The sequence below is a fragment of the Equus przewalskii genome, chromosome 12 (genome assembly GCF_037783145.1).
Source record: "Equus przewalskii isolate Varuska chromosome 12, EquPr2, whole genome shotgun sequence".
Lineage (NCBI taxonomy): Eukaryota > Metazoa > Chordata > Mammalia > Perissodactyla > Equidae > Equus > Equus przewalskii.
Genome location: NC_091842.1, coordinates 21,373,697 through 21,393,524, shown reverse-complemented (window position 1 = coordinate 21,393,524; position 19,828 = coordinate 21,373,697). Strand labels below are relative to the sequence as shown.

The window sequence follows — 19,828 nt, the reverse complement described above, 5'->3', positions numbered from 1 at the left end:
AAAGGTCCACCAGCTGAGGAATGCACAGACCAAATGCTGTGTGTCCGTGCAACGGAAATTCGACAACAAAAATGAGTGAAATGCATGCTGCACCTGGGTGATGCACAGACACATTCTGCTGGGTAAAAGAGACAGACACCAAGACCACATGTTGTAGGATTCAGTTCCTACGAAATGCCCAGAAAAAGAAGAGTCAGCAGAGACAGTAAGGAGATGAGTCGGGCCGGGAGCGGGGTGGATCAGCATCACGCAGGTCTGAGGGATGTTCGGACATGCCCCAGAATTACATCGTGGTGATGGTTGCATAAGTCAGTAAACTTACTCAAAATCATTGACTTGTGTACTCACAATGGCTAAATTTTATGCTATGTAAATTATACCTCAATAAAACTGTTAAAATAAAAAAGAGGAAATGAGTGGAAGGAGGGGTTGTCTTAATGATTTTTTTCCCAGTAGGCCCCTTGGCTGAAATGCAAATTTAACCACTTCCTGCCCATTGACCAGCTCCGAATACTGAGGGTTGTTGAGAGGGTGCTGAGAGATTCTGTTCCACCCTTCCTCCCAGACCTCGGGGGCCACCCTCCAGAGCTGCGCACAGACCTAAAGTGCCCCCGATCCTTCTGTCCGCACAGATCCGCTTCGGAGGGACTCAAGTTCATGCCAAGGGATGTGGCAGCTGTTCATTTCCACCTCCAAAAGCGTCTACTTTTTACACAAGGGGTTAAGTGGCCCGTCTGTGTCCCACCACTTCTGAAGACCTGGCCTGAGCACCTCTTGAAAATGTAAATTGGATTAAGCCACTCCTTTGACGGAAACCTCAAATGACTTCCAATTTCCCTTGGAACCAAGTCTACCCTCCTCGTGCCGTCCTGCAAGATCCCACATGGTGTGTGCCGCATGTGACGTCCCCCTCCTGGCGTTCCCTTGCTCGCTCACTCTATTCCGACACAAGTTCCTGCAGGGAGTCACGTTCCTTCCCACCTCAGGGCCTTTGCACTTGCAGTTCCTTCTGCCTGAAATGTGTCCCCTGTGGCTGGGTCCTTCTCATCCAGTGTGCCCCTAAACGTCGCCACCTTGACCTCTCATCAGTTTTCTGAGACAGTACAATTTGCATTTCTTTTGTCCGTTACGTCTTTTTGTCTTTTCGTCTGTCTCTCCCCACCAGAACGCAGGCTCCATGCGGTCTGTCACTGCGCACGTTTCTGCCGGAATCCCGCTGCCTAGCCAAAGGCCTGCTCAGCGCTGGTGGGAAGAGGCCGGAAGGAGAGAATGGATGGGTGGGCGGGCAGGCAAACAGGAGAACGCGTGAGCGGTAGATGGGTGAGTGGGTAGGTGGAGGGAAGAAGGGGGAGGAGGTAGACGGGAGGGAGGGAGGAGGTGTTGAATACCCTGTGTTAACATACATCCAGAAGCAGTGAAGCAAGTCATCGAGCATCTAAGCTCAGGAGCGCAAATAATTGAGTCCTAATCCCAACTCTGCCACTCACCAGCTGTGTGACCTTGGACAAGTTGCTTAACCTCTCTGAGCCTCAGTTTCCCTATCTATAACATAGAAATGATGATGATAATAATGGTAACTATCTTCTCGGGTTATTTTGAGGTTTAAATGAGACGATGCACCTTTAAACTCGTTAACACCCTGGCACAGAGGAAGCTCTCAGCAAATAGTTGCTCTTTTTTAGCTCTTTTTTCTCTTGATGTTTCAACCACAGCAAATTTCTGATACATAGCGTCAGGAAGCTCACCTTGAAGATAAGAGAAAGAAAGAGAAAAGCTGCCTTCCTGCCCAGATGCGCTCTCCAGAGAACGCGAGGTGTTTCGACGTTGGGGAAGAGAGCCTTTCTACATAGCAAACATCCTTCAAATCAGTCACAGGGGAATTTGAACCAAGTTCCTCAAAAACAGCCAGAAGAAAAAAAACAGAAAAAAAAAATCAATAACAGACGCTTTCTCTTTTTCTCTGGAGCGGTCATGTGGGTTAGCTGCAAATTGTTTCCCAAAAGTGAGTCAGCCGGGGAGAAAGGGCCTGTGTTTGAGCCGACCTGTGTCATCCAGACAGCCCCAAATAGCCCCAAGCGAGGGTAACTTTTTATCCCAGTCTGGGCCCATTTCCACAGCCTGGGGCAGCTTAGGAATCAGACCTGCCCAGGTTCAAATCTCAGCCATGTCACTTCTACTTCCGCGGGGCCTTGGTTCCTCCAACTGTAAATGGAAATAGTCTTATCTGCCTCCCCGAGTCTGTGGAATCAAATGAAATCCTGTAGGTCCCCAAAAATGAAGGACAGCCCGTAACTGCAGCAACTGAGATAGTTTTCTTGCTCTTCTCTTGACGCTGCTGGGGGTGACTTTGCTGGATTTTGTCTCCTGGCTTCTTAAGCATCTGCCAGAGACATCTGACCCTTTCCTGGGCCCCCGGCTTGTCAGCAAGATGAAAATTCTCTTGAGAATTTCTTTTCTCTATTTTCTTTCTGAGTTCCCATGTGTTCATGGCTGCCCTCTCCCTCGTGGCCGGGTGTCCCCATTTGACAGATGGGCAAAGCGAGGCACTCAGAGAGGTGATGCCACATGCCCGAGGAACTCTCTTCTCCAGGACACCTGGAGACAGGGTCTTGCTCCCTGCAGCACGGCAGCAGGAAGCTGAATCCAAAGGAAACGGGGGCAGAGGAGTCTGGAAGGGGGTCCCAAACTGAGACCCCCTCCTGGGCCAGGCAGGCCGTGTGAATGAGTGGAGCAGGCCAGTTTCCTGTGGTGGGCTCACTGCCACTAGCTCTCCAGGGGCTGGGGGCAAGTCTCTGGCCCTGGGCCCTCAGTCTTCTCTGGGAGCTGAGAGCCGGGTTCAGCCCCCGGCGGCCTCCTGGGTCCACTTATGCCACCTCTGCCCCCCTCTGAGCCTCAGTGTCCACATCTGTGAGAAGCGTTGGTTCACGGCCGTCCTACACAGGTTATGACCGTGAGGCCTGCGGGGATGATGTCACCCGTCCTCAAGAGGCAGACGTCACCCTGGTGGCCCCAAATGTCTGCCTCGCAGGTGACCTTTGGCAGCAGTGGGCCCCGCCAGGGGGCCGGCGCCCTCCCACCTCTTTCTCGCTCGCTCCGGGGAGGAGCGCTCTGCCCTGTGGGCGGGGCTGCGGGAGCTGCTCACCACATCCTCCTCTTCCTCCCCACCCTGTACACGCGGCTGGGGCCAGGATGGCAGCCGCCACCTCTCCCAGACCTACTGGCGTCTCTGCCAAGTGAGCGATGGGCTTGGGGTCCGACTGCCTGCCTGCTTCTCCCTGAGTGGGACTGACAGCCACGCAGCTCTCTGTCTGCCTGCCTGCCTGTCTTTCTGTCTTTCTGTCTGCTGGTCTGTCTGTCTCTCAGTGTGTCTGCCTGGCTGGCCACCTGCCTGTCTGCTTGACTTCTCGTGTCTGCCCGCCTGCCTGACCAGCCCTTGTCTGCTGTCTGTCCATCCCTGGTACAGCTGATCAGTCCCTGCCCCTCAATCTCCGTCTTCTGTCCGTGTGTGACCTCTCTGGGACGTGACTGACCGTTGCCTGTGCGTCCTCCTGGCTCTGTGAGGACCGCCTGCCTGGAGCCCGGCTGCTGACTGTCAGGGTGACAGGTCATAGGCTTGTCTGGTGGGTGACTCGGGGCAGGTTGTAGCTTCCCAGCCCAGACCTCTGCCTGTCCCCGTCCCGCCACATCTCCCACCCGACGCTGAGCCCAGCCACAGCCTTGGAGTCCGAGAGACTGCCCCGCGCACATGGAATGGATTTCTGAGGGAGCAGCTGGAACAGCAGGTAGCTTGACTCCAGGCACCGTCATCCACGGGGGCCGGGGCTCCTCCTCTGCCCCAGGTGGGAGGGCGTGGAGGGGTCCTTGCCTCGTCACAGCCGAGGCAGCGGGGCCAGCAGAGCTGGGGCTGGAGTCTCTGGGTCAGCCCAGCTCGGGACGACTGGTGTGCTTTTCCTCAGGTCTGCAGCAGCCCCGGGGGTGCAAAGGCAGGGGCATGACTGAGATGACCCCATGTGCTGGCTGTGGAAACCAGCCTCCAAAAGGCAGGGGGCTGGGAGGGCAAATTGATTCCAGACAGAAAATGATGCGATAGTCACCGGGGATCTGGGCAGCCGTGCCGGGCAGGGATGGGCATGGATGTGACCATGTGATGCTTCTAGAGGGCCCGTTTGCGGGGGGGCGGACATCAACTTTGTGCTAGGTTCTATGTTTTATCTCCTTTATTTCATCTAATCCTTCAAAACAGGGGCTGGTGTGCCCATTTCACAGATAAGGAACTGAGGCTCCCAGAGGTAGAGTGATTTTTCCCAAGGTGACTCAACCAGTACGTGGCAGGGTGAGCAAGTGACTCAGAAGCTGGTCCTGCCCTCCACAGGCTGTCTCCTCGTCTTTCTCATGAAAGCACAGGGGATGGACCGATGGCGAGAGGCAAGCCAGTCCTGTGTGCTCGTGGAGGAGAGGGTGTATGTGAGGTTGGAGGAGGCTGAGACTTGAAGGATGGGTTGAATTTTGATGTGTGAAAAAGAGGGCATAGGAAGGAACAGGCAGACACATTCCTGGCAGGGGAGCGAGGTGAGTGAATGCCGGGAGTGGGAACTTGCGGAAGGAACGGCAAGTTGATGCTTAGCGGGAACAGAGGACCCAGGGCAGGCGGGCATTACAAGTCAGGGGCTGCTCCCGGGCAGACATCTGCGTTCCCCTGAGGGGAAGCTCGGGGCTTTTAGAAGCACATGGCAGAGTGGGGGAAAACCTGATGAGTTCAACACTCAGCCACGAGACCTCTTAGCTGGGTGAGCTGGGGCAAGCCTCTGTGCTTCTCGCCTCGTGGAGCCTTGGTCTCTCATCTGTAAAATGGGGAAGAGGACAGCTCCATCCTCCGTGGGGCCGGCCGGCCGTGAGAACATATGAAAGCTGCTGGCCGGAGGCCTGCCCTGGAAGGGAGTTTGCGTCGTGAGGAGCCTGGAGCCTGTGGAGGAGCAGGGCCAGTCTCCAAGAGCTCTAGAAGGTGCAGGAACACGCTGGGGCACCGGCAGCCCTGCTCCCCTCAGGCCCCTGGGTTCTGGTCCTCCTGGCGCCAGCCCTCAGCATGCTGCTGGCGCTCACGGGTCTCTCATGATCCTCCGACACCAGATGAGGCTGGTGGCCCCATTCAGCCCCTTGCACAGACGAGGAGACTGATGCTCAGTGGGGAGGAGCTTGTCCCAGGTCAACTGCGACGGGAGGTTGCTGAGCTGGGGTTGGACCCCCAGTCTGTTCGATGGCAAGGCTACAACCTGCTGGACAGGATAGTATAAAAGCAAGACTCCTAGCCCTGGGGCACCTTCTAAGAGGGGCATGGGATCACCCAGAGGGGTGGCCCTGATCACCTGCTCCCTGTGGTGGGTTCAGCAGAAGCCCTGGCCCTGCCCATCCCACACCTGACCGGGTGTCTGAATCCTCACAGTCCCACAGTGGAGCAAACGAAGAGCAGGTCTGTTAGGAGGTGGTCGGGATCCAGGGCCTGGAGGGGTGGGGTAAACAAGACAAGGCTGAGCCCTAGACGCTGCAGGCTCCCACCCGCCTGGCGAGGAAGTGAAAGGGCTGGAGCCTGTGAGGGGCTGGTGGGCAGCGGGCGGGGGCATGCTGGAGGAGGAGGCCCGTTCAAGAGAAGATGGAAAGAGGAGGGCAGGCCACCAGAAGCTATGGCGGGCACCAGGTTCACTGCAGCATCAAGACCTCCCTGGCGCCTGATAAATGAATGGAAGAAAGGCACGAAGGCATCCTTCCACAGCCAGGGAGGGAGCCAGCGCCTTCAGAGCCCCGCAGGCAGGAGTGACAGCCCTGGCCCCTCTCCACACTGCTGGACAGTCTCCATGGTCAGCTGGGGGACACGGGAGCCAGCTTACCCACACTATCACCTGTAATTGGGGGCTTTGGAATCAACCAGACCTAGGTTCAAGTCCCAGCTCCACCAGTTAGTACTGAGTGGCGTTGAGGAAGCCACTTAACCTCTCTGAACTTCAGTTTCTTCATCTCTAGTGTGGAAATAAGGATGCCTATCTCAGATCTGTTGTGAGGTTTTATTCAGCATCTATTTATCTCGTCAGGCACTGTCCGAGGTCCTGGGGATTCAGTGGTGCCCAGACAGACAGAGCCAGTGGGATGAGGAGGGGAAGAGAGCCTAGCAGGGGCTCACGAGAAATAGGAGCTGTTATGTTTTACTTTAAATATTACTGAGATGATTACAACAATCATCTTGTTATACTAAGCCCTCAGTAAATGATAGCTCTCATGAGAATTCTACTTTCCCTTTCACAGAGGGGGAAACCGAGGCTCGGAGAGTGGTGGGGGCTTTCTGAGGTCACCCAGGGAGTCGTCTGCGAGCAGAGGGAAGGACGCCCCGAGGAGAGGGAAGAACACTTCCTCTAGGAGGAGGGTCTCTGCCCCAGCCCCTTCCTCACACGCTTCTCCCTTCCCTGCCCTCCAGTGACCCCCAGACCTGAGGGGTGAGGGAGGGGGAACGGGAGGAGCCCTACCCCCACCCACTGCTCACAGGTGCCACCGCCCCCACTCCTCGCCCTGGCGCCTGGCCAAAGGGACTTTTTACGACAGCTCAAATGAGAGCTCTGAGTAAACTTGGAACTTCTGAAAGGACCTGAGAATATTCCCCAGGGTGTGGGCAGGGGCCCCATGGAGGGCCCCCGAATGGCCAGGACACCTGCAGCAGGGACCTAGCCTGCTGGAACCACAGCCCCCAGGGAGAATCTGGCCACCCAAATAACTGTCCCCAGGGAGGTGGAGCAAGTGCACCAGCCTAGCTCCCTGCTCAGGCCCTGGACACTCCTTGCTGTGTGACCAAGGGCACGGCTCTGGGCCTCTCTGGGCCTCTCTTTCCTCATCTGCCAAGAGGGCTTGATGATGTAGACTGGGACAGGGCCTGCAAACTTTCTCCAGTTCAAATCAGTCACGGTCAGTCTACTTTTGGCCAGAGCAAGGGCAGGCTGGTGGGGGCTTGCTGGGAAAAGAGGGGATAAAGGACGGGTTGCCAGCCCTGCCCCAACCCCCACCTCCTGGCGTCAAGCAGTGGTGGTTTAAAGCATCTTTTCTTTCTCCACCTTACAACCAGCCCGCCCTGGTCTGGGGGAAATGGAGCTAAAGCGAGGTGTGACTACAGGAGCTGAGAGAGGTTGCACAGTCTGGGCGAGGTTGCCCAGCACAGTGGAGACTGCAGGGCAGATAGGTACTGCACAGGCAGGGAGAGGTTGCTGGGGGTGAGACATGCTCCTCAGCTAGGAGAGGTTGCACAGCTCGAAGACGTTCCGGTAGAGAAAGGCTGTTCAGGCTAGGAGAGGCTGCATGGACCGGGCTCATGGCTCAGCTGGGAGGGAGGAAGACGGAGAGCTTCCACAGGCTCAGAGGTTGCACAGGCTGTGAAGGGACAGACCCTTCCCCTCAGGTTCAGCTCCTACTGACTAAGTTATAGCCCCACGGTCCTAGCACAGCTGTCCTCAGACACCCACGACCCATCCCTCACCACTGGCAAAAAGAAAAGAAAAAAATATATATACACACTCATAGAGCAACTACCACCACCCACACACCTACAGTGTGTCCAGCACCTGCCTCACACTCCCTCAGCCACGGAGGCACCACGCCTGTCCCACAGATGAGGGAAACTGAGGCTCAGAGAAAGGGAGAGATGAGCCCAGGGTCCTGCCATGAGCAAGTGACAGAGCCTCCTTTCAGATCTGGGGCCACCAGGCTGGTTCCTCCCCAGCCTGAGAGCTCTGCTTCAGTGAGAATTCGCTGCGTGACCCCGGGCAGCCCGCTATCCCTCTCTGAAAGTTCCTTGTTACTACTCTGATGACAGCAGTCATGATCACTCAGAGCCTGGGAGCTGAGGGTATGGCCCGGGGTGGGGGGAAGTTCCTGGGGACAGCGAAGGGGCAGAAAGGGAAACCGAGACCTCTCAGGACTGCGTCAGGACCCGCTCCTGTATGACTGGATGCAGTGATTCCGAGCCCCATTCATCCACTCCCCATTCTTCCTCTGCCACTTGCTGAGCGCCTACTGCGTACACACCCCATTCTATGCGCTGGGGATACTGTGGTGAACGAATAGACAGCTTTTCTAATCTCTGGGGGCTTATGCTCCAGGACAGCGACAGGTCACAAACCCCAAAACAGGCACACTCACTAAACTAACCCTAACGTTACATTTGCTGGGCAGGAGACAAACAAGGGGCTGCAGAGGGCTACAGGGGAGAACGTTCCAGACAGTGGGTTGCTTCTTTGAGGAGGCAACATTGAGGCTGCAGCCTGAGGACAAGGAAGCAAAGAAGCAGGAGGAAAAGTGTCTCAGGCAGAGGGAATGACATGTGCAAAGGCTCTGAGGTCGGGGAAGAAGTTGGAGCATTGCAGCTTTTATCCTTATCAAGTTGATAAGGATCCTCAATGCGCTGAATTTAAGAAAGGGGAGTTAAGAACTAAGGTTTAACGCTGGAGCGTACAGTCTAGATAGGTCTTAACGCTGAGAGTGAGCTTCAAAATCCATTATGATAGACAGCGCTCTCTTTCATTTAGCCGCTTATGTAACCAATGTTTTGAGTACCTGCTGTGCGTCAGGCACTGGTTAGCCACTGGCCATCCAGCAGTGACCAAGAAACACACGGTTCCTGCCTAGATATGCTCAGAATGTTGCTAAAACCCCATGAGAAGTGTGCTCTGGTGGAGGGATGGACCCCAGAGGAAAGACTGACTCACATCCCTTGGAGAGGTCAAAGATCTACAGAGGAGCTGACACTGGACCGGATTTTGAGGCCTGAGTAGGAGGCTGACAGTCTGCTGGGGAGGGGGGCGAGTTCCGGCGGCTGCAAGAGCACGTGCGAAGGCGTGGAAGCCTGATGAATGGGGATGTTGGTGGAGCTGCGGGAATCTGGGGACCTGTCGTCCAGGATGAACTCTGCGGGGCAGATCAGGAAAGCTCTTGAACGCTGGGCTGAGGAATTTGGGGTCTTCTGAAGGGCAATGGGGAGTCACGGGGGGACGTTGGGGGAGCGAGGACAGGGGTGGACGGGCCACAGCAGGAGGACGGAGGTCTGGCAGGAGGCCAGCAGGAGGGCAAGTGGACAGAGTCCTTGAGGACCAGGGATAACCTAGGAGCCCTTTCTTCCGTGTTCCTTCTCGGGAAGTCCCTCAGTCTCGACACTTCCCCTTCTGGTGACTTGTTGGCGCTTGTTTCTGGCACTACTGGGGAGTCCCTCTCCACCCTCCTCAGTTTTTCTTGGTCCCCACGGGAAACGGGCCATTTTACTTTCACTGCGACCCCACCTTTCACTTTCAACCCCTCTCCACCTGGGTCACTTGCCATGATGACCAACTTGAGGAACTAGACGGGTCTCATTCCCGAATCCTCAGTGAGGGAAAGGAGGCACAGGGAGACCAAGCACTCAGGTTCTTTCCAGTTGGGGGGTTGTGAACAGCGCTGCTCTGAGCACACTGGCACATGTCTGCGTGCGCGTTCGTAGGCACCTCTCCTTGATGCACGATCTAGAGATGCAATTGCTGGCTCTCCCGTGCAGCAGAAGCTTTCTAAAGTGGTTGGACTATTTACACGTGTGCCTGAAAACTGAGCAGAGCTCGAGTGGTTTGGTCGCGCCGTGTCCTTTCCAGAGTTCGGACTTCTTTTTTCATTTTAGCCATTCTGGTTCATGTGACCACACAATCGCTGTGTGGAGTTGTGGGGGGTACATTTGCAATTCCTTGTGAGTAGTGGTTTGGAGCACCTTTGAGTATGCTTATTGGCCATTTGGATGTCTTCTTCTGTGAAGTATCTGTTTAAGCTTTTTGTTTAAGCTTTTTTAAAAAATTGAGTGCTGTTATTTATTATCATTTTTTAGAAGTTATATATTCTGGATACAGATATATATATACATAATATATTATATATTATTTATAAAACAAAAATGTATAAATTATATATAATTATATAAAAGAAACTATATACAGATAGATACAGATATAAATAGATATAATCTCCTCCCACGTCATTTTCTTTTCCATTCCCTTAATAGAATTTTTTTTTTTTTTTGCTGAGGAAGATTTGACCTAGCTAACATCCATTGTCAAGCTTTCTCTCTCTCTCTTTTTTTTTTTGCTTGAGGAAGATTAGCCCTGAGCTAATATCCGTGCCAATCTTCCTCTACTTCGTGTGTTGGACGCCTCCACAGCATGGCTGATGAGTGGAGTAGGAACGTGCCCTGGCTCTGAACCTGTGAACCCGGGCCACCAAAGTAGAGCATGCAGAACTTTAACCACTCAGCCACAGGCCAGCCCTTTAATGGAATATTTTCACGGACAAAAATTCTTTACTTTAGCGAGGTCCAATTTGTCAAATCTTTTTCTTTTTGGCTAGAGCTTTCTGTGTGCTGCTTAAGAAGTGTTGGCTGCCCTCAGGCCATGAAAATATGATCCTATGTTATTTTCTAGATGCTTTATTGTTTTCCTCTCACATTTAGGTCTATGATCTACCCAGAATTCATTTTTATGTATGATGTGAGGCCGAGGGTCAAGGTTTGTTTTTTTCCATATGAATATCCAATTAATCTACCATCATTTTTTTTAACCACAATTTCCCCAGAGCTTTGCTGTGGTGCCTTTGTTGAAAATCAAGTGGCTATATATGTGAGTCTGTTTCTGGGTTCTCTGTTCTTTTCCATTGGCCAGTTTGTTTTTCCTTGCAACAATGCCACATTATTCTTCAAGATTGCCTAAACTTTTCTCTGCCCTTTGCATTTCTATATAACTTTTAGAATCAGCTTGTCATTTTCCACCAAAAAAAAATCCCCAGTGGATTTTTTAAAAAATTTATTATTATTATTTTTTTTGGAGGAGGAGGATTAGCCCTGAGCTAACGTCTGCCTCCAATCCTCCTCTTTTTGCTGAGGAAGACTGGCCCTGAGCTAACATCTGTGCCCATCTTCCTCTACTTTAGATGTGGGACGCCTGCCACAGCATGGCTTGCCAAACAGTGCCATGTCCGCACCCGGGATCCGAACCGGCGAACCCCGGGCGGCTGAAGTGGAACGTGCGCACTTAACTGCTGCGCCACCAGGCCGGCCCCAAGGGCATTTGCTTTTTTGAACCTTAGGATTTCATCAAAACTTTAGTTCAATTTGGGGAGGATGGACATCTTTAAAATATTAAATTTTCCAACCCACGAGCATAGTATGCCCCTCCATTTATTTAGATTTTGTTTAATTTATCTAATGTCTTGCAGGTTTCTGTGTAGAGGGCTTGTGCATCTTTCATTAGAGTTATTCTTGGGTATTTGACTTTTTATGCTAACATAAATTGTATAATTTTTTAAATGTCATGTTTGCTCTTAGCGTATAGAAATATGACAGATTTTTTTCTCACATTTTGTTAACTTTGTTGACACACTTTTTTAAGCTGGAGTTCCAGATGGAGGGAGAAATAGTGTCCAAACCCAGCCCACTCCAACTGACCACCAGCTGGAGACTTCCCACCTTTGTTTCTGGAATGTCTGAAGACCTCTTCCTCTGCCACTCCCATGAGAAAGGGTGTTGTGGCCCAAAGCAGAACATCCCAACCTCAGACTTCACAAACCAGGAGATATTTTTTACCTTTTTAACAATTTTTTTTTTTTAAAGATTTTATTTTTTCCTTTTTCTTCCCAAAGCCCCCCGGTACATAGCTGTGTATTCTTCGTTGTGGGTTCTTCTAGTTGTGGCATGTGGGACGCCGCCCCAGCGTGGTCCGATGAGCAGTGCCACGTCGGCGCCCAGGATTCGAACCAACGAAACACTGAGCCGCCTGCAGCGGAGCGCGCGAACTTAACCACTCGGCCACGGGGCCAGCCCCACCTTTTTAACAATTTTTAAGTGTATAGTCCACAACAGTACAGTATTGTTAACTACATGCACAGTTTTACACAACAGATCTCGAAAGCGTTTTCATTTCGCCTGTTCTATCCACACTGCACAGCAACTCCCCATGACCCCTTCTCCCCAGCCCCTAGCAACCATCCTTACACTTTCTGCTTCTGTGAATTGGATACTTTAGACACGTCACAGAGGTGGAATCATGCAGCATATGTCTTTTAGTGATTGGCTTGTTTCACTCAGCATAACGTCCTCAAAGTTCATTCATGTTGTAGCATATGACACGATTTCCTTTTTCAAGGCTAAATAATATTCCATTGTATGTATCTATGACATTTTCTTTGTCCCTTCTTCAGTCGAGGAATTTAGGTTCCTTCTACATCTTGACAATTGTAAATAACGCTGCAATAAACGTGGGTGTGCAAACATCTCTTTGAGATCCTATTTTCAATTCCTTTGTATATGTTCCCAGAGTGAGATGCTGGATTACATGGTCATTCCATTTTTAATTTTTTGAGGGACTTCCATACTGCTTTCCATAGCGTCTGCACCATTTTACAATCCCACCAACACTAGGCAAGAGATGCAATTTTTCCATATCCTTACCAATATAGTAGCCACCCTATCAGGTGTGAAACGATAACTCCTTGTGCTTCTGATATGCATTTCCCTGATGATTAGTGATACTGAGCATGTTTTCATATACCTATTGGCCATTCGTTTATCTTCTTTGGAGAAATAGCTATTCAAGTCCTTTGCCCATTTTTCAATCATGCTATTTGTTTTGTTTTGTTCCCGAGTTGTAGAAGTTCTTCATATATTCTGAATATATCCAGTATACGGTTTGCAAATATTTTCTGTCATTCTGTAGGTTACCCTTTCACTCTGTTGGTTATTTCCTCTGCTGCACAGAAATTTTTAAGTTTGAAGCAGTTCTATTTGTCTATGTTTGCTTTTTGCTTGTGCTTTAGGTGTCATAACCAAGGAATAACCTCCAAGCCCAATGTCATGAAGTTTCCCCTATGTTTTCTTCTAGGAGTTTTATAGTTTCAGATCTTACAGGTAGGTCTCTAATTAATTTTGAATTAGTTTTTGTATATGATTTAATATGAGTCCACCTTGATATTTTTTTCTTGTGGATATTCAGTTTTCCCAAAACCATTTGTTGAAGAGACTATCCTCTCCCCTTTGGGTCGTCTTGGCATCCTTGTTGTAGATCACGGACTATGTACCCAAGGTTTATTTTTAGGCTCTCTGCTCTGTTCTGTTGGCCTCTATGCCTGTTTTTACATCAATACCTACTTTGTCTGTCTTCATGCCAATACCTACTTTGACTACTGTAGCTTGGTAATATGTTTGAAATCAGTAAATGTGAGGCTTCCAGCTTTGTGCTTTCTCAAGATTGTTTTGGTTATTTGGGATCCTTTGAGATTCCACATGAATTTTAGGATGGTTTGTTTCTATTTCTGCAAAAAATGCCATTGGGATTTTGACAGAGATGGCATTGAATCTGTCGATCACTTTGGACATTTTAACAGCACTAAGTGTTCCAATCTGTGAACATGAAATGTCTTTCCATTTGTTTGTGTTTTCTTTAATTTCGTTCAGCAATGTTTTGTAGTTTTCAGTATACAAGATTTTTTGCCTTCTTGGTTAAATGTATTCCTAGGTATCTTACTTTTTCTGATGCTATTGTAGTTGGTATTGTTTTCTTCATTTCCCTTTTGACTTCTTCATTTTTAGTATATAGAAACGCAAATTTTTGAGTGTGAATTTTATATCCTGCTGCCTCGCTGAGTTTATTAGTCAACAGTTTGTGTGTAGAATCTTTAAAGTTTTCTGTATATAAGTTCATGTCATCTGCGAAAGAGAGAATTTTACTTTTTCCTTTCCAATTTGACTGCGTCTTATTTCTTTATCTTGCCTGATTGCTTTGGCTAGGACTTCCAGTATTCTGTTAAATAGAAGTGGCGAGAGTGTTCATTCTTGCTATGCTCCTGATCGTAGAGGAAAAGATTTCAGTTTTTTATCATTTAGCTCTGGGCTTTCATCTAAGTCCTTTAAAGATAATTTCCTTCCATTCCTGGTTTGCTGAATGTCTTTATCATGAAAAGGTGTTGAATTTTGTCAAGTGATTTTCTACATCAATTGAAATGATATGTGATTTTCGTTCTTTGTTCTGTTAATGTGGCGTATTTTTATATGTTGAACTATCCTTGCCCCCCGCCCCAGCAAGGTTAAATCCCACTTAGTCATGGTGTATAATCCTTTATGATGTGTTGTTGAATTCAGTTTGCTAGTATTTTGTTGAGGTTGTTTTTTTGTGTGTGTGCTGGGGAAGATTCGCCCTGAGCTAACATTCACTGCCAATCTTCCTCTTTTTACATGTGAGCCACTGTCACAGCATGGCCACTGACAGAGGAGTGGTGTAGGTCTGTGCCTGGGAACTAAACCCGGGCCACAGAAGCCGAGCGCACCAAACCTCACCACCAGGACACTGGGGCTGGCCCTTGTTGAGGGTTTTTGTGTCAATATTCATCAGAGATATTGGTCTGGTGTTTTCTTTGTCTGGCTTTGGTATCGGGGTAATGCTGGCCTCATAAAATGAGTCTGGAAACGTTTTCCTCTGTTCAATTTTTAGAAGGGTTTGAGAAGAATTGGCATTAATTTTTCTTTAAATGTTTGGTAGAATTCTCCAGTGCTGTTATCTGGTTGGGAGGTATTTTATTACTGATTCAATCTCCTTACTAGTTATAGATCTGTTCAAATTTTATATTTCTTCATAATTCAGTCTCGGTAGGTTATATTTTTAGGAGTTTATCCATTTCTTCTACATTATCAAGCTGGTTGGTGTATAATGATTCACAGTAGTCTCTTATAATTCTTTATATTTCTGTGACATCAGTTGCACTGTCTTCTCTTTCTTTTCTGAGTTATTTGAGTCTTCTCTCTTTTTTCTTAGTCTAGCTAAAGGTTTGCCAATTCTTTTGATCTTTAGAAAGACAATAGATTTTTTGTATTGATCTCATATTCAGTGCCTTTGTTTAGCAATTATTATTCTAACAGTTTATCTGTCAAGTGCTCAATCTTCACGTCCTCATGTCATTCCAATCCTCATAGCTTTCTAATCTTTTTAAATTTATTTATTTTTCTTGCCTTATTGCATTGACTAGGCCATCCAGCACAAGACATTCTTGTCTTTTTCTTGCCTTCAAGGATAGAGTGTTCCAAATTTGGCCATTAGGGATAATGCTACCTGCATATACATAGTATGCATGTGTGTGTGTGTGTGTGTATTTGTGCTCCTTATCAGGTTAAAGAAGATTCCTTCTATTCCTGGTTTTCTGGGAGTGTTAAAAAAATCATGAATGGGTGTTGCAACTTATTAAATGTGTTTTCCAAACCTATTAAATTACCATATAAATCTCCTTTTTTTATTGTTAATGTGGTGAAATACATTACTGATTTTCAAATGTCAAACTAACCTTGCATTTCTGAAATAAACTTTCTGTGATAATGACGTGTATCTACTTTTGTGTATATCATTATACTTGGTTTGTTGAGATTTTGTTTAGAATTTTTGTATGTATATTTATGAGAGAGATTGACCTACAATTTTACTTTATTTAAAGGTCAAACTTTGATATCCAGGTTAAGTCTTGAATTCCAGTGTTCAGTTCATTTACATTTAATGAAAGTGCTCGTGTGTCTGGGGTCGAGTCTGCCATCGTGCTATTTGTTTCCCTTCCATACCATTTATTCTTTGTTCATTTTTTTCTTCTTCTTTGTCCCATTTTTTAGAACAAAGTTTTATACCTTATTATGTTTCCTGTATATTAGTTTGCTATTATTCCTTCTCTTATAATTCCTCTAGTGCTTTCTTAGAGATGACAACATGCATACTTGATTATATGGCATCTACCTTGTATCAGTACTTTCATTACTTCCCAGACTATACACTGACCTTCAACTTTATTCACCCCTTCTTACTTTTAGGGGAGCATGGTGATGTATTTTAATTCTTCATATAGTCTAAATTTAGTAAGACAGTATTATTATTTTAAGCAATTAATACTCATTTATATTTATAATACTCTCTATTGCTCTTCCTTCCTTTCTACAGTACTTTGCTTCCCATCTGGGATTATTTTCTTTTTGCCCAAAAAACTCTCTTTAGTATATCTTTTGATGCAGGTCTACCAGTGACAATTTCTCTCAGCTTCTTTTTTTCTTTTTTGGTCTGAAAAATATCTGTATTTTGCTTTCACTTAAAAAAATTTGTAATTAAGGTCTAATTCACATACCATAAAATTCACTCTTTTAAAGCGTACAATTAAGTGGGCTTTAGTATATTCACAGAGTTGTGCAACCATCACCACTCTTTAACTGCAGGACATTTTCATCACTCCAAAAAACCCCAGACCCATTAGCAGTCACTGCTCATTCCCCCTCCCTGCAAAGCTCCAGCCCCTGGAACCACTGATTTACATTTTGTCTCTATGGATTTGCCTCGTCGGGACATTTCATACAAATAGAATCATAGTCAAATTGCTTGGTCATGTCGTAACACTACATTAACTTTTTGAGGAACCACAAAACTTTTCCACAGCAGCTGCACCATTTTACATTCCCATCAGCAACATATCAGTATAAGGGTTCCAACTTCTCCACACCCTCACCCATACTGTTTATTTGCCTTTTCTTAAAATAGCCATCTAGTGGGTGTGAAGTGGTACCACATTGTGATCTTTATTTGCATTTTGGTAGTGACTAGTGAGGATGAGCCTCTTTTCACGTGTTTATTGGTTATCAGTATATCTTCTTTAGAGAAAGGTCTAGTCAAATCTTCTGCACATTTTAAAATTAGGTTGTTTTGTAGATCTTGAGTTGTAAGGGTTCTTTACAATATTCTGAGTACTAGACCCCTAACAAGTATATGATCTGTAAGTATTTTTTTCCCATTCTGTATATTACCTTTTCACTTTCTTGGTAGTGTCTTTTGAAGGAGAAAATTTTTAAAATTTGAAATAGTCCAATATGTCTATTTTTTCTTTGGTTGCATGCGCTTTTGGTGTCATATCTAAGAAACTATTGTCTGATATAAGGTCATGGAGATTTACACCTTACCTCTTACAGCTGGGTAGAACTGCCTTCTTACCTCTTACGGTCCATTTTAAATTAATCTTTGTATCTGGTGTGAGACAGGAGTCCAATTTTATCCTATTGCTTGTGGATCTCCTGTTGTTCCAACACCGTCTGTTTTAAAGACTATTCTTTTCCCTAATTAAATTGTGTTGGCCTCCTTGTCAGACATCAATTGAGCATAAACGTATGAGCTTCTTCCCGGACTCTCAGTTTGATTCCATTGATCTGTATGTCTATGTGTAACGCAGTACCACACTGTATTGATTAATGTGACTTTTCAGTAAGCTTTGAAGTTGAGAAGTCTAAGTTCTCCCCAATTGTGTTCTTCTTTTTCAAGATTTTTTTGTCTTCTCTGGTCCTTTACTTTCCCAGATGAATTTTAGGACCAGCATGTCAATTTCTGCCAAAGAGTCAGCTGGGATTTTGACAGGGATTACTTTGAATCTATAGGTCATTTTGGGAGTCATTTTAATAATATTGTCTCCCAATCCATGAACACGGGATATATGTGTATTTATTTACATCTTCTAGCTTTCTTTCAACAAGGTTTTGTAGTAGTCACTTTACAAGTCTTGCATTTCATTCAAAAATAAACTTCCTATTTTATTTTTTTGGTGTCATTGTAAATGAAAATACTTTCTTAATTTCATTTTCAGATTGTCCATTCCTAGTATACAAGAATACAGTTGATTTTGTATATGGATCTTGTATCCTGCAATCTTGCTCTACTCACTTATTAGTCCTAATAGTTAGTTTGCTTGTTCATTTGTTTTCTTTCATTTTGTTTTTCGTGTGGTTTCCTTAGGATGTTGTATAATCAAGATCATATTATCTGCAAACAGAAATACTTCATTTCTTCCTTTCCAATCTGGATGCCTTTTATTTCCTTTTCTTGACTAATTTTCTTGGCTAGAACCTCCAGTACAATGTTTAACAGAAGTCATGAGAGTGGACATCCTTGTCTTGTTTATGATCTTAGAGGGGAAACTTTCAGTTTTTCATCGTTAAGTATGATGTTAACTGTGGAGTCTTCAGTAGACCCTTTTGTAGTATTGCGTTTACCTTCTTTTTTGAAGGATATTTTTGCTGGATATAAAATTCTAAGTTGTTTTTCAAGTATATCTTCGTCTTTAATTTTTAAAATAGTTTTTCTAGGATGTGCCTAGATGTGATTTTCTTTGTATTTGTCCTTTTGGGGGGTTTGTAGAACTTCTTGAATCTATGATTTACTGTCTTTTGATAGTTTTGAAAAATTCTTAACCAGTATCTCTATTATTGCTTCTGAGTTGTTCTCTCTCCTCTTTCTGAACTCCAAATACATGTACGTTGGACCTTTTCACAATGTCTCAGATGTCTCTTCTGCTCTTTTCTGTATTTTTTAAACATTTGTTTCTCTGTGCTCTTCAGTCTGAGTATTTCTTCCACAGGCCAATCTTCCAGTTCACCAGTCCTCTCCTGCTGTTTCTAATCTGTTGCTAAATCCTTCTACTCAGGTCTTACAAATTTCAATTATTGTATTTTTCAGTTCTAGGATTTCTACTTTTAAATATATTCCATATTTCTGGTGGAATCCTTGAACATATTAATCATAGTTATTTAAAATTATGTCTGATAATACCATTTTCTGAATCACCTATGTGTCTGTTTCTATTGTCTTTTTTCTGCTTGATTTGTGGTCATTTGCTACTGTTTTCTGATTTGCCTTGTCAATTTAATTGAATGCTGGACATTGTGAATGAGAAATATAGAAGCTTTGGATAAAGCTAACTTTTTCCAGATATATTTTAATTTTCTAGCATAAATATCTAGCAGACATACAGCAAATAGGCAGATCACTTTAATGCAGTCAAGGCTGAACTATTTCTGATTTTTCCTTATTCCCAGGGCATGAGGCATAAGCATTTTCCCAAGGCATTTCCCAAATAACTGGGTATTTACCAGGGCCTAGCTATCTTGCCAGGCCTTGAACTCCAATTCTTCCCTCAGCATTGTGAAACTGCCAAAATCTCTTCTTAGGTTTTTAGCCTATCACCAGATGCTTTCTGCTAGTTTTCTTGGTATGCAACTCATTCGTAATGACTTGACAAATTCTTTAAGGTGAAATTGCATGCAGAATTTCAATGCGTTTTCCTTCTCTCTGGCACCCTGGCCTCTTAAGTACCATCTAACTTGGTTGCTTTCTCATGCCTGTTAACAGTGTTTTCTTGCAGAGTAGTTGTTCTCAGTACTAGGGTTAGTCTGATACCAGCTCCTCCATCATAGCCAGAAGTGGAAGTCCTTCTCCGCATTTTATTTTACCAACCTAACATTCACTTACATTTAAAATGTTATGAAATAGTCTCTACATACAAAAAGGTACAAAGAATAATATAATCAACACCTATGGTAACTTCACTCAGTTTTACCAAACTATTGAGGCCCCTGAAACCACCCCCCCCCCCATACATCTCCTCCTTTTCTACACTATCCAAAGCTTGATGTTTATCACCCCCTTGAATTTCTCTACACTTTCAGGACACATGTGTCCTCACCTAACAATAGAGAGAGAGAGCTGTTTTACACGGTTCAGTGTGACATAGATGGTGCTGTTATGCATATGTTCTTCTCTCATTTTTTTCACTCCACATTTTGTGTGTAAGTGTCATTTTCTTTGTTGTGTGAAGGTATGATTCATTTTCACATTGAGTGATTACACCACAATTTATCTATTCAGGTATTTAGGTTGTTTCCAGTTTTTCAGTATTAAAGTCAATGCTCTTATAAACATTTCTGCCTATGCTTCTTGTTCGTGAAGCATGGTAGTGA

At 46.1% G+C, this 19,828-nt stretch overlaps 1 protein-coding gene across 8 annotated transcripts in view; it reads left to right on the top strand.

Annotated features, from left to right (window-relative positions):
* The first annotated feature begins 2,990 nt into the window (after positions 1-2,990).
* The window catches only part of IL21R (interleukin 21 receptor), a 35,170-nt gene continuing 18,332 nt past the window's right edge, over positions 2,991-19,828 (top strand). Inside the window, exons 1-2 of one of the 8 annotated variants that reach the window (XM_070566516.1) lie at positions 3,125-3,233; positions 3,464-3,782. Coding sequence is in view for 1 of the 8 variants with exons in the window: in XM_070566514.1 (XP_070422615.1) it covers positions 3,190-3,233 (44 nt within the window). In the remaining 7 variants the exon portion in view is untranslated. Of the gene's footprint in view, positions 3,783-12,914; positions 12,941-19,828 lie in introns of all 8 variants that reach the window. The other 7 variants (XM_070566517.1, XM_070566521.1, XM_070566515.1 and 4 more) reach the window with 7 other exon arrangements.